The sequence below is a fragment of the Hyperoodon ampullatus genome (genome assembly GCF_949752795.1).
Source record: "Hyperoodon ampullatus genome assembly, chromosome: X".
Taxonomy (NCBI): Eukaryota; Metazoa; Chordata; class Mammalia; order Artiodactyla; family Ziphiidae; genus Hyperoodon; species Hyperoodon ampullatus.
In genome coordinates, this window is record NC_136913.1 from 87,820,257 (window position 1) to 87,835,329 (window position 15,073).

At 45.2% G+C, this 15,073-nt stretch overlaps 1 protein-coding gene across 1 annotated transcript; it reads right to left on the reverse strand.

The window, feature by feature from the left end:
- Nucleotides 1-1,134: 1,134 nt before the first annotated feature.
- On the reverse strand, nucleotides 1,135-2,994 carry ARMCX2 (armadillo repeat containing X-linked 2; the record flags this gene model as incomplete). The annotated part of the gene is made up of 1 exon (XM_079727875.1): nucleotides 1,135-2,994. One exon carries the CDS (start codon nucleotides 2,992-2,994, stop codon nucleotides 1,135-1,137), a length of 1,860 nt encoding a protein of 619 aa, XP_079584001.1.
- Nucleotides 2,995-15,073: the final 12,079 nt, after the last annotated feature.

The window sequence follows — 15,073 nt, forward strand, 5'->3', positions numbered from 1 at the left end:
CCCCACCCCAGCTCCAATCCATTTTGCACGTTGCCACCAGATTATTTTTCCTTTTGCCAAAAATGCCCAGTAATTCCCAGAAAATGACAGGATCATATTTCAATCTTCAGCTTGGGGTTCAGTGTCTTCCCCAAACTTTTTTTGCCCTACATTTCCACCCTTATCTCCCATCACTTCTATTCCCATACTTTCCATTTTAGGCAAACTGGTCACCTTCCTGTCACTGGAACAGATTTCCTACCTCCGCGCCTTTCTTCAAGCCATTTCCTCTCCTGGAATGCCCTTCTGTGTTTTCTCATGCTGTCCTTCAGGGCCCACCTTAAGTGTGCCCTTCCTCCTTGAAGCATTCTAGCCACTTCTGCTTCACTTAAACAGATAGCATATATTTGACAATGAGCATATGCTCAGGTACTGTAATCTTTTTCTATTTATGTACCTTATCTCTCTCCAGCTAGATTTTATTTTATTTTATTTTATTTATTTATTTTTTTTTGCGGTACGCAGGCCTCTCACTGCTGTGGCCTCTCCCGTTGCGGAGCACAGGCTCCGGACGCGCAGGCCCAGCGGCCATGGCTCACGGGCCCGGCCGCTCCACGGCATGTGGGATCTTCCCGGACCGGGGCACGAACCCGTGTCCCCTGCATCGGCAGGCGGACTCTCAACGACTGCGCCACCAGGGAAGCCCTCCAGCTAGATTTTAAATTCAAGCAAGAGAACAATTTTTTTTTTGTCAGTTGAAACATACAACTTTATTAATGATACACAAATGAAGTCTTTGGTGAATAAATTCAAGTCAAAACAGATGATAGAAGTGTAGGCTATTCATGATGGACAGGTTCACTGTCAATTCACATAGAGGAACCAGTAAAAATATTTCCATTCAAGCAGCACGATTAAAGTCACAAATGTGTTTTCAGTACAAGAGGACTATTTATTTGGTATTCATAAAATTGTTCAGCTTAAAGCTGGAGACTGTCACAGATAACATCACTCTGGATGATACATTATTCAAAACTGGCAGCTGAAAGGATCCCTTTACTATATAAGCAAGTGGAAAAGCAGTAACTTTCAATTTTCATGGCTTCCAGACTGCAAAACCAGACATTTCTTCAGGTCTCTGAGACACATAGCCAATCAGAATTTGTCCACTAGTTTTATAACTTTCACTTTCACCAAGAGGTCATGGTGATCTGCTAAGGCTCGAATTTTCTTAACGCACACTCCAGATGTAGTGCATAAGTAAAAAAGGGAGCCTTTATTGAACTCTCTGTAGTTGAATACTTCTGCTCTGAGATTGTCATAGATGATCTCAAATAGAGTTAGGGCATTAATAAGAATTTCTGATTCCACATAAGAATTGTAGAGGGAACTAAATGATGATGGCACTTGGGTACTGAGCAGTTTTTTTAACATATCTGGATTTTCAGCAAAATTCGAAAGTATTTTCAAAATCTCAACCTTGATTTTTCCACCTCCCTGAGATAACAAACGGAAAAAGTTTGCAATGGAATTGACAAGCAGGTGCTGGTAGTCATTAGTAATAGTCATGTTTGTTAAAAATTTTAGTCCAACTACCTGTACTGCTGAGTTCAGGTTAGAGGCCATGATGTCATCCATCACTTTATTCATGTATACCTGAAGCCGGCCCTGATTTTCATAATTCTCACTCAGGTTGTTCATGGCCATTAAGGCTTTTTCCTTAATGTGGGGATCAGTTTTGTTGATCATGTTTGCAATAATCGGGAGGCCTCCCAATTTGCGAATTGTGTCTTGGTTGCATGAATAATTGGCATTGTTGCTCAGAGTGAGCAAAGCTACCTGTTGGATGAAAGGATCATCCGATTTCTGAAGCAAAGCAAGGACTTTCCTGAGATCTCGGACACCCAGAATCTCATCAATTTCATAAGGAAAGGGGCGCTTCTGCATGGGAACGGGTCTCCTCCCTCTCCCTCTCTGCTGGGTCTCAGGCTCAGAGTCTGACTCCGATTCTGTGTCGGTCCACCCAGACTCTCCTTCTTCAGAATCAGGAACCTCTGCCAGGAAAGCCTGTCCTCCGTTAGCGGAGGCTGCGGCAGCTGCCGCAGCCCCATCTCCAGGGCGGAAGCCCAGCCCCAGTTCGTCTACTTCAACCTTATTTTTCTTGCCTTTGCCCTTGCCTCCAGTCCGGGACTTGGTTCCACCCTTAGCTCCACCTTTGGGTACAGCTCCAGTAGCTGAACCGGCCTTAGGTATAGCCCCAGTATGAGCCCCAGGGGTTGTTTTCTTGGCGGCTGCTGCTGTTCTAGAGGACCCTGAAGTCCCAGGAGCCTCTGCAGCCCCAGTAGGGGTTGCTGCCCCAGAAGGCACTGCAGCCCCAGAAGGTGCTGCTGCCCCAGAAGATGCTGTTGCCCCAGAAAGTGCTGCTACCACAGTAGGCATTGCTGGTATGGAAGCCTCCACCACCTCGGTAGGTGGTGCTGCCTCAGTAGGAGCTGGTGCCCCAGGAGCCTCTGCCGTGCCAGGGGCTTCTGCTAATTTAGGAGCCCCTGTCATTGCGGAGGTCTCTGCAGCCACGGGAGCCTCTGCCTCCCAGGGAGGTGGTGCCACTGCAGAAGCCACTGTGGCTTCTGATTCAGCTTTAGACCCAACCCCGGCCCCTTCTGCCTCCTGGGCCTGACTTCCTGCCCCACTTTGAGCCTCGGCACTAGATGCAGCTGGGGCCACTGCTTCAGCTCCAGCCATGTCCAGAGCAGAGGTTTCATCTTGGACCCTGACCTCTGCCCCAGTGCGGACTGGGGTTGGAGGACCAAACCCTGGCCCAAGGTCAATTGTGAATCCAGCCCTTAGTCCAGCTCTAGCCCGGGCTCCAGTCCCGGCCATAGCCCTGGTCTTGGGCTTGGCCAGTCTCTTCTTCATCTGGTTTCTTCCCCTGGCATATTTGTAGACACAGTACCAGGCACTGGCCCCGATCACTATCCCAGCAGCTACACAGCCAGCATCCCGAACACGGCTCATGATGCAGCTGGAGTGATTCCCTGATCCAGGGTGTGGAGCTGGTGTGCCCAAGTGGGGTGCGTGCACGACAAGGTAAGGTGCTTCAGTTCAGGCTCGAAAGTTCTGCTGAGATTGCAAGCCAAGCAGGACCTGGGGTAAAGGATAAAAATGAGGCTTAGGGCTCTGGCTCACTTCATGCTTAAGCAGGCCTACTTAAAGGAGAGTTTGGGAACATAATGCTTGGTGGGTGGACTAGTACCCAGATACAAGTGTCCAGGCCTCTGTGTGCTGATTCAGGACCCTGGTTGTCTGATGTTTTCTACATCTTTATCCCTAGCCCTCACTGCCCAATGTAAACACATCTAATTTCCCAGCACCTAAATGGGGGATGAGAGGCCATATAGACTTCAGGAAAGCTGGTGGAGAGCCAGAAAGAACCCCAGATTCTTCTCTGATTCCCTCACCCCCACCCCAAAGGTCCCCAGATGATTCTCATACAGGTACCAACCTGCTGGGAGCAGAAGCAATTTGCTCTTTTCCACCAGGCTTGTAGTTGTGCAGGGCCCAAAAGGCAGACAGACCTGTGGGAAGATCCCAGAAAGGGGGTTTCAGGGGCCTTTGGTAGATGGATTCTCTTCTTTTCTTGATTTGAACCCTTGTGGGCAAGTTTCCCCCTCTCAGGGCTCCTCACTCGCTCCATATCCCTTCCTCCTCAAACCCTTATTTAAAAAGGCAAATGCCACACCCCTTTCGCTGCACCAAAAACGACAGGCCCAGGGCAAGGGTTACTTGTAAAGAGGAAGAAGATGGGGGAAGAGGAGCCCCCGGCTCCAATTTCTGCTCTGGTTTCTGCCACACCACACCAGGGGTTCCCGGACAGTTCCCAGCCCCCACACTGACCTCCAATGATTCAGGGCTGTTTCTCCTTTCTTCAGTTCAGTTAGAGCTCCATCCTAAGGACAGACTGAAGGGCAGAAATATAGATAGCAAGACGTTGGAGACTGAGAGCCCGGCGGATGGAACGGACTGAAGACCAAAGTCCCCAATTGCCTTTCGGCATTCACATACCAGAATGACAAACAGTCCCACCTCTCAATTCCTTCAACTCTTCTCACCCCTCCCCTCGTACCCCAACCCCCGCCCCTGCGCAGACTCCCCAGGCAGTCAACCTCTCCTTCCCTTCGCCCCGCCCCCCCCGTCCGCCATTTCTCCCGGACAGACGGCCACACCCCTTCTCCTGCACCGAAGCGGGAGGGGGCGGAGCGAGGGTGCACAGAAGGCTGGACGGGACGCGGGACTGGGGATTAGGGCCAGACAATCTAGCGTCTCCTTCCTATGACCACCAGTCCTTCAGGCCCCAGCCCCCAGGCCTAGCATCATCAGCCTGCACAACGGGTCCCCAGTGTCTGCCCTTTCGGTTTGAGGGTCATGATTTTCCACTGTTTCTCCGCTCTGGATTCCACCTCCCACACCCCATCGCAATCTCCTGTTAACCGCCATTTCTCCCGCCAGGGTACCCGAACTCCTTTTTCAGGACTGAAGAAACGGGGGTGAAGTGTTGTATGCGCCGGAGGTGTCTGGAAAGCAGCCTAGGACTTAGCATGGCGGTTTAATACCAGATTCTCTCAGGGCCTCCCCTCTTGTAAAGCCCAGAGCCAGACCGACACCTCCCCTACAAAGGCTGTCACACACATTTCCCAGCACCCCCAAAAGACGTGGGGTCGGCCGGGGGGGAGGGGAGGGTGCGGGGCCGGTGGTCGGGAGAGGTATCTGCAAAGTGAGAGTGGGAGTGAACAAGCCCAATTGTTTACTAATTGCGTGCCCCTCCGATCACCCTTTCCCCAACCTCCCCACTGGCCTTATATGCGCTGCCACGTTTATTTCTCTTCCCTCCTCCTTTCAAAACAGGATGGGATGTGGGGTGCGGGGCCTGAGTGTCAAAAACAAACCAAAAAAAAAAAAAAAAAAAAACACTGGCTGGGAGGGGACGTAAGCGGATTCTCCTCAAGTATATCAGCGGCTTTACGTTCCCCCCTCCCCCTCTTCCCTCCGCCCACCAAAATGAGCTGCGACTGAGCGCGGGGGTCTGGAGAGCCGGCCAGGGGCGGGCGAGGCGGAGACACCCGCGGCCTCAGACTCCCTCATCTCTGGGCTACCCCTATTCGGGGGTGCCAGGCCATGCCCACTCTCACACCCACCTGCCCGATCTGGGGGAATTTTCTCCTCCTCCTCCTCGCCTGGGTTAAACGCACGGCAGTGCGCAGCGCAATAGAGTTGGTACCCAGAGGAGGACGGAGGACGGCGGTCAGGGCTTTAAGTACCTTTGCCAACGTCAGCTCCTGGTCACGTGAGGGCTGCATCGCCAGTAAGCTTGGGTCCCCAATTTCCACTCCCACCAAGAGCAGGAGCCCCCTCCTTTACCCCCACTAGCACCTCACCCCACCACATCAGGTCCTGTCACTCATTTTTTTGTCTTTGTAGTCCCAGAGGCCACAAGTAGCCCCTTCTCCTTTTGTTAGAATTTGCCTTTCTCTGGTTACCGGGGAGGAGATGCATCTTCTTGGAGGGCTACTGACAATTTTTGCTTTTCTTGCTTTTTCTTGCTCGTCTCATCCTTTCTTGGGCAACTGGATACTCTCCCCTCGCTCCATCTCCAATCCCCCATCCACTAGTGCCCACCATTTACCTTGCAGTTGGGCCCCTGCTCCAGTATAGGGAAGGGGTAGGAATGGTAGTGGGGTCTTTACTTCTGTAATACATCTCTGTTTTGTTTTTAAAGCTATCACCACTCTTTATTATTATAGTAAGAAAATACAACAAAACAAGGGTTCAGTGTGGGAAGCAGCAACGAAAGTAAAAGAGTAGGCATGTTTTAGAAAAAAGATTTCCCACTAATATTGGAAGACACCATTAATTTTAGTTAATTTTTACCACATAGAAAATTCTATTATCCACATAGGAAATAGTTTTCAAAACATGCTAAGGTATTTGAATATCTAAAAATGGAATTTTTCTCAACAAGATAAGCATGTTTCCATATGATCTGTAAATTGATCCATGGAGAGATGTTCAGTTGTCTGATCTTATTTATTTTGGACAAATAATATCCTACTTTTTCTCCTTCTGGGACAGCTTTTAAGTTGGGTAAATAAATGATCCTGTCTTGTTCTGTTAGAGAAACACATTTACTTAATGTTCCCAAACCATTGCTGACTGCTGTGTGAACCTCTTGTAATTTGATGGCTGTAACCATGACAGTTTTGAACACCTGTCCCTGGATTAGGTTCTAGTTTTGTGATTCAGCTCTGGGCAAAAGGAAGAACTATTAGACGAAGGAAATGATGGATATGAGGGATGCAGAGATGGTCAAATCCTTCCAGTCCTGTCAAGAGGGGAGGGAGGAAGGTGCTTGCCTTCCCACCTCTCCTATATTCCAGAACCTCTCATCCCCTGCATTCTGGCACCTGACTCTGTTGTTCATCCTAAAAGTATACATGGACAGGTGACCAGGGTGGTAAATGCCATCTTTACTCAGATGACCAATTTGGGTAAATGCCTTTGGCTTCTTCCCTGACTCCCTCCCTCAAATTCCCACAGTGGTAACTTAGGGATGCAGAGAACGGATTGCTGTTCCCACCTACCCCAGCAGCTGCAGGTTTCCACAAAGATTGCTGGGGGAAGCACCCAGGCCTGCCTGCCCTGCTCTGCCCTTATTCATGGTGTGGCCGAGTTAACCTTGTTCCTGATGCTGTCTGCTGCTACCACCTGGCCTGAAGCCTGTTGACCTCTCACCTCTGGCCTCCTCACCTCAGGGCACCCAGGGAGAACCCAGCCTTGCTGCAGGGTCACTGCCCGAAGCTCACACCCACTTTGATACTTCCTCAGCCAAATGTATACCTGGGCCCCAGGGTCTCTCCCCACTGACCATACTGATTAACCTAGAGTAGGCGTTCTCAAGTGGCTACCTCTGTGTTCTACCTGAAATTGTATGCAAGGTTTTGTTTTTGAGTGTATGTGTGATTAAGTGCATTTTTGGGGGGAAAGGGGAATAAAGGTCATTGACCTCATCAGTTGCTCAAGGGGTCTAGGATCCCTGCCCTAGATATTAAGAACCAATACAATGGCCTAGAGAGTCTGTGTTATATAAAGTAGTCCAGATTAGAAATATCTCGGGTTTTTTTTTTCTGGTAATGAAAGTAATATATATATTAGTGGTTAAGTATATTCAAAACAATAAGGAAATGTATAAAGCATGCAGGGAAAGAGCTCCATGATATCTTTTCCATTGCTAGTCACTGCTAAAGATTTCCAACTTTCTTTTTATGCACATATTAGTAAGTGCATTTGTGGTTATTAATCAAGTTCTGAATTGAACAACAATAAACAAATAATAAGCATTTAGAATTTGTATTGTAATTGTGGTAAATCTGCAGATTAATTTGAGGAACATTAGCATCTTAAAATTGAGACTCCCCCTCCAGGAATATGATATATTTCCATTTTGCTCAGATCTATTTTTATGTTTGTTAATCAAATTTTGTAAGTTTCTTCAGCTAAGTAATTCCTATTACTTGTTAGGTTTTTCCTAGGTATCAGTAGTTTATGTTGCTGAAATGCTATTCCTTTCTCCAATTGTAGTTTCTTATAGGTGATTTTCTGCTTAAGGAAAGTGTTCTACTATTATATATTTATTTTGTATCCGCCAATTTCTGTGATCGGTCTGATTAATTTCAATTGTTTTCAAGTGATACTTTTGGTTTTTCCAGGTATGTATACATAACCATCTTCAAATGATGATTTTTTACATTTCTTCCTTTCCAATATTTATAACTTCCCCCCCCCTTTTTTTTCTGCATGTGTTATATTGACCAGAACTATGTTGAGCAATGGTGGTGCTTGAGAACCTCTTGATCTTGTTCTTGAAGAAAATGGGAATACCTCTTATGAAGTTTCATCATTTAGTGTAACTTTTGCTGTTTCTGATATATTTTATCTGTTTTTCAAGGTTATTTTTATTTATGTTTACCAGTACTGCACAAAAAGTAGTAGAAGGAAATAATATCAGTGAGTAGAGGTAAGTCGCAAGTTCTGTGGTCTTGGTAGCCCACAAAGACTGAGGAATCTGCTAGGTCAAAAGAGCCTCTGATATAGTCTTCATCAGACTAAGGCTATTTTCCTTTATACTTAATTTAGTTTAACCAATAATAATTCATTAAATTATAAATATATAATTCCTTACTGCACAGGCAAAGTTTCCACTATTCCTATTTTACTAATAGTTTTTTTTTTTTTTTAATTTAGGACTGGCTGACTCAGTTTATCAAATGCTTTAATTGTAAGATTTATTTTCTCCTTCAGTTTGCTGTTGCAATGAATGATGTAGATAAACCAGTCTCCCTTTCACTCTAGTCTCCTTATAGTTTATTCTAAATACCTCCCCCAAGTTCAAACTCCCCACCCACTTCCCCTTGTTTAGAGTAAATGCAAATGTCCTCACTACAACTGACAAGGCCCTACTCTCTTCAACCTTATTACCTTTCTGCCTCATCCTCTACTGCTCTCTCTCTAGCTCAGCGATCCTGGCTTCCTTGATGTTCCTGGAACATACTGGGCTTGTTACCTTCACAGAGCCTTTGCATTTGCTTGTCCTCCTGCCTGAGATATTATTCCCCCAGATATCACCACACTTAGATCCTTCACTAACTTCAGATCTTTACTGAAAGGTCACCTTTCCAGTGATGCCTTCTCTGGCCACCCTATCTGAAAGTTTAACCCGTCTCGACTTTTCATATCTCCTTGCTTTAAAATTTTTTAGTATGTATAACTAACAGTATAGTATATATATAGTTTATTTACTTGTTTATTGTTTGTCTCTCTCACTACAATGTAAAGGCCACATGATTTAGAGATTTAGGTCTGTTTTATTCACCCTTGTAACCACAGCATGGAGAACAATGCATGGTATGTAGTAGGTGCTCAGTAAATATGCTGAACAAATGAATAAATAAAGGAATGGCTTTCCAACATGGCACTTACAACGACTCTCTTGCAGTCCAGAAATAAAGCCAGTTGGTTATGCTGCATTAGCAGATTTATTAACTCTCAATAAATGATTAGCTAAATCAGGGTCTTGTCATGTGACAAGATGTGGAAGACATTAATTAAGATTGCTTTGAGTGGCATGTATAAAACTCATTATGCAGTGAGAATGATTGTTTATGAAACATGCCTTTTAAAAAATAATCTTTTTTCTTAAATGAAAATAGTTCTATCATTATTTTGCCATAATAAAATTTGGGCAAAAAAAAGAAACAGAATAGTGCTAACAAGAAAATAACAGGGCTTCCCTGGTGGCACAGTGGTTGAGAATCTGCCTGCCAATGCAGGGGACACGGGTTCGAGCCCTGGTCTGGGAAGATCCCACATGCCATGGAGCAACTGGGCTCGTGAGTCACAATTACTGAGCCTGCGCGTCTGGAGCCTGGGCTCCGCAACAACAGAGGCCGCGATAGTGAGAGGCCTGTGCACCGCGATGAAGAGTGACCCCCACTTGCCACAACTAGAGAAAGCCCACGCACAGAAACGAAGACCCAACACAGCCATAAATAAATAAATAATTAAAAAAAAACCAAATCCATTCCTACTCTCTGCTTCTTTTCCTGACACCCCTTCCACCATCCCCATTTACAGGTATTTTCAGGACTGCAGAGGTGAACATTAAGGATTCCAAAGAAAAAAGGTGGAGGGAGCACGGAAAAGGACGGGGCCATTCCCCAGAGAAGCAGTAGAATTGGCCAGTAGCTCAGGAGAAAATACTGCCCCTTCCAATAATCAAAGACAACACGTTTGTTGGATGTGCAAAGACTAGAAAAAGCAACAGTGTCCTGTGTAGGGCTGTTGGGGGGGGGGGGGTTGGGAGGGGGCGGGTCACCCTCTGCTTTGCCAATAATAGGAGGGGAAATTTGGGACCCCGAACTCACCAGTGACGTAACTTCACGTGACTAGGAGCCTGTGTGCTGGTCTGTCCAGATAGCGGTTCTTGCTCAGGTAACCGGCTCCCAATTTCTTTTGAGGTGGCGTGGCTGTGGGCAAGGAAGGAGGAGGACAAGAGGAAACCCGTCCTGATTCCTGCCGGTCACGGTGAGGGTGGGTATTGTTTGGAGACTCTTGGAGTGAGGGTGGAGGGTAGCAGCACGATTTTTGAGTTTGGAGGCGCTTCTCTATTTCCCCGCGGAGACACCCGAACCCGGCCTCTTTTTCGTGTTGTGCCTTGTAAAAGGCAGCTGAAATGGTTGGCGTGGGTGACCCGAGCAGGCGGAAGGGAGGGGAGGAGGCGGTTATCGGGGAGTGGAGCGATGGGGGACTGTGAGGTGAGAGACAGGCCTGACCACCTGGACGGAGAGGGAAAGGTCCGGCTTTGAACCCACGTTCGGGTGTTGGTGCGTTCACCGCTTTCACCAGAGCACTGAGTCCTCATTGTCTCCTGTTTGTTCCTGTCTGGTTCTGGCTTTGGTCTGTCCCTGTCTGCTGGTCCATCTGTCAGTGGGTTGATGATGCAAAAGAAAAAGAAGCTCAACGCCTCATTTCCTTCTTCCTTCCTCCGCCCCGAACACCCCCGCCCCCTTGACTGCAGTTTCAGACTCCTGCGTCCCAGCGGCTCTCACTAGCCTGAGAGAGTCCCCTGAGATCCTCGCTCCAGCTGCAGCATGGGCCGCGCTCAGAATTTGGGCTTGATGGCAACAGGCCTGGTGGTCGGGGCTGGCTCCTGGTACTACATATACCGACTGACGTTGGGAGAGCAGAATAAGAAGAGGCCAGCTGCTGCAAAAGACATTAATCCTGCCTACAAAAAGTTTAGAAAATACAGAAAACTGTAAGGAAGAAAATAAAAATAAGCCACCAATTACTATTCCTTGTCTTTCTATCTGTGTAAGAATGTGAATGTGTTTAACATTACTGCAATTACACTGTGTATCATACCCTGGAATTATTTTTTTCAGGTTACATTGCAGGGTACGCCTTTTTTTAGTTAATGAAAATGCTTCATAAAGTCTTTTAACAGATTGTTTCATAATAACAGCATAATCATAATCTTCTCCCTTTGCCGGCCTTTCAGATGGGAAAGAAATATTAGATATCTTAATTTTCTAAAAAATAACCGTATATAGAGAAAATCTACATAGACTTACGAGAGGATGTCTTTCCACACTAGTTATAGCTGTTATATCCATCATCCCAGATTCCAAAATGATCAGTTAGGCAGCTTCTGTGGCATAGAGCTTCTTGGCATAGAGGGAATAGGAATTTGGTGAGCCTGGGAACCCTGGGTAGGATCCAGACTTCCAGGGGCATCATATGGCCAGCAGCTTTGAGTTCCTCCGCTTTTCTTTGGGCTGTCAGGGAGCAGGCCAGTGGTCTCATCTATTCAAGGGACTCAGAGGCCTCTCCCTTTTTCCACTGAGTGAGGGAAGGGATTTCTTTTTAGTGTTAGGGAAATCCTTCACTCCCTGAACTTCATTTTTCACAATGGATTTGGGGTATGGAGGAAATAAAATCTGGGAAGTCCTGCCACAAACTTTCTCTGAGGCAAGGAAGTACAGAACTGGCTGGACTGAGAAAGAGAAAGCAGAGAACACAGACAGCCATAGAGATGAAACATAAATTAATAGCCTTGTGTCTTAAGTGGGGTTCCCTAGAAGCAGAGCCTGCCATGGGGATTCTTCTGAAAGTAGTTTATTGAGGGAGTGTTCTCAGATGAAACGTGTATGGAGATGAGGGGAGCAAGATAGGACAGGGGAAGAAACTAGGCATAGCTATAGTTCAGCTGAAGTGTAACTTCAGCTTGAGCCCAGGGCAGATCTGGGATGTGAAGGGCGCCACAGAACTGATCCATTGTGAGACAAAGGAGCCAGGCTTTTGTATCCACTGACTGAAAGCCTTGGTGTATGGGTGGGTTGGAGTGAGAGAAAAGGGGTTTTAGCTCCGAGGTATCCTCTGACAAGGGTGTGACTGTGAATCTTTAGCAACCAATCTTCATAGCAGCTTAGGGGGATGGATGTACTAGCCCAGTAAGTGGAATCTGGACAGGGCATCAATAGTGTCTACTACTTCTACTATAACTAGCCAATCTGCATTCTTTTTTTTATAAACCTATCATTGTTATTGTATAATATTCTTTTTTTCCGTTAATTAAAAAAATTTTGAATTTTATTTTATTTTTTTTATACAGCAGGTTCTTATTAGTCATTAATTTTATACATATCAGTGTATACATGTCAATCTCAATCACCCAATTCAACCAATCTGCATTCGTGCGATGAAAATGTGCTTCCTATCCATGTGATCTTCCCATCAGGAAGCCTTAACTTCAGCATTACTAGCTGTGGAGTTATTTCATGGGTGCGGTCTATCAGGAAATGCCCAGCTTCTCCGTAAACAAAACAAAAAGAGGAGAGTGCTCGTACTTCTCTAATCTTCTAGTGGTTGTCTCAGAAACACTCTCCCTCAGAGGCTAATTTTCTCTCTACAACCTGAGTAAGAATCAAATCTCCTCCTTCAATGTACAGATTTTGGAGGGGCGCCGTGTAGCATGTAGTTTAGCGCCTTGCAAAAATGTGTTCTGCCTCTACGATTGTAGGCTAGTACAAAGGTTGAGGGATGTTTAGATATAGGATGTATGGCTCTGGCCCATTTAGAACAGGCTTTGGCAGGTGTTAAATTGACTGCCATACAACTCTTTTCCAAATTCTTGAAACCAGCAGAGAAGTTACTAGAGGAAGGGCAGGTGCTATTCACCTAGACCAGATGACCCAAGCAGAGGTGGGAGGATGTCAAGGCAAAGGGACCTTGTTAGCCTGACAAATGGGTTGCCCATTAATTTAACATCCATGTGATGGCCCTGGGTTCCTGGGAATAGAAGGTACCTTGGAGGAATTTAAACTTTGAGCCCTCATCTTGCTAATATGAAAAAAAAGCAGCCTCATTTATTTTTGTGGTTCCCTTACTCCTCAAGTGTTGTCAAAATTTGGGACCAGAGTATCAGAAAGGCAGGCCTATTCACATAGTCTGCTGAGACACACATTGTTCCAGATTGCAAATCCATTTGAGGTTTCAAGGCTCTGGTGCTTCTTCTCTATACTAGAGGACCAGAAATCTTTGTCAAAGCTGGAGTTGCTGAGCATCTCATCATGGCTGTCCTATCTGAGACTTGCCACATCACTGAGGCACTCTTGGGGCAGGGCATAGGTATCTCCTTGTTTAGGAGTCCCTCATTTCTTCATTTTCACTAACCCTTTCCCAGAACAGAGGAATTTTGTGTGTGTGTGTGTGTGTGACTAGGGAGAAATTCCTGTCTCTTTAAACCATAAGTTATCTTGCTCAACTTGACAGATGAGGTCAAGAGGAGGTAAGTAAATTAAGCAAGACCCTATAGATACTGATGGGTCATTGGATAAGTTCTTTCTCATTTTAAAAACATATATCTCATTAAAATAATTAAATACTGAGAAATTGCACTATAATTCAATTTACTTCCCTCTCCTATCCCTAACCAGTTTCACTTATAATTAAAAGTCATAGCTTTTAATGTTGTGAGATAATTAAATATTACAGCACACTGTAGGATATTATGTAAGAGTCTGTTTACAATGCCTACATGACAAGGATTCCCAAGTCCCAGCTAATGGCCTATTTTTATTCAGTGTGCGCATTTCTCTCACAACCATGTTTTCGTAATTCAAATAGGATATAAGGTCTTTGATTAATTAGGAAACCTAACTTACATTATGTAAAGAGTGGTTGGTATTATTATTTTTTTATTTTTATTTTTATTTTTTTTTTTGCGGTACGCGGGCCTCTCACTGCTGTGGCCTCTCCTGCTGCAGAGCACAGGCTCCGGACATGCAGGCTCAGCGGCCATGGCTCACGGGCCCAGCCACTCCACGGCATGTGGGATCCTCCCGGACCGGGGCACGAACCTGTGTCCTCTGCAATGGCAGGCAGACTCTCAACCACGCCGCCACCAGGGAAGCCCAAGAGTGGTTGGTATTAATGCCATCAAAATCAGGAGCCACTATCACTTGTATTTTTTTTAAAGAACATACCAACTTGGTTGAGATGCCTTTAAATTTTGTTTATGCTAACAGTGGGTGATACAAGTGATAAAAATTGATAAGAATGTGTAAGAAGGTTTGTGCTAATGATAGAGCTTTTGGTGATAAGGAAAAGAAAAGCCATTACTCCTGAACAAATGCTCCATGTAATCAAAACCTGAATTTGTCATTGGAAGTCTATGTTTTATAGCTATACACGTAGAGCTTTAATAAAACCTTTATTATTGAAATTCCTGCAGCAAATATAAATTTGCTATTGCAAGTATCAAGTTTTCTAGACTTAATTCCATTTTTCCCACTGAAACAAATGTTTTTTAGAGGAGAATTTTGAAACTGTTGGTTCCTTTGAAATGCAAATACTGCTTCATAGGAGAGCAGGGTGTACTTGTGAGTCTTGTGAACAATTTGGTAACCATGACAATCCTGACTACTAAGTGGAGAAAAGCCTTTCTGTTATCTCCATCTAGGGCTCCCCAGGGATCAGAAATCCAGAGAAACATGTTTCACCTATTTTAGTTTTATTTTGAAGAGTGAGTGTAGAGCTGGTTTACTGTTTGACCATCCAATCAAAATCTCATTATGAAAGATGTGGGGACTCCAATCCAATCTGCTGGAATATGAGAACTTCCCATATCATATGTTGTAGTAGATGAGATGGTATTTTGGGAAAGGGAACCCTTACCTTTGGCTTTCAGAATCAACACCCAGAACTCCTCATCAGGCTCTAACTAGCCATGTGGCTTTCTCTTCATCTAGAAAGTACAAAGTTTATTATAGTTCATGAATACAATATGCTTCTCGGGCACTCTTTCTTTCTCCTGATGCCTGGCATAAAAGCCCTAGGATGGCAGGCTCCAGATTGTCCTGGAGCAAGAATAATAAAAATAGAAATAATAATAATAATAAAGATAAATGTAATGAAAGCTTTCTATGTGTTATCTATTTCAATTTTTATAAAATCTCATTGTGGATAGGTATTAGTTTACAGA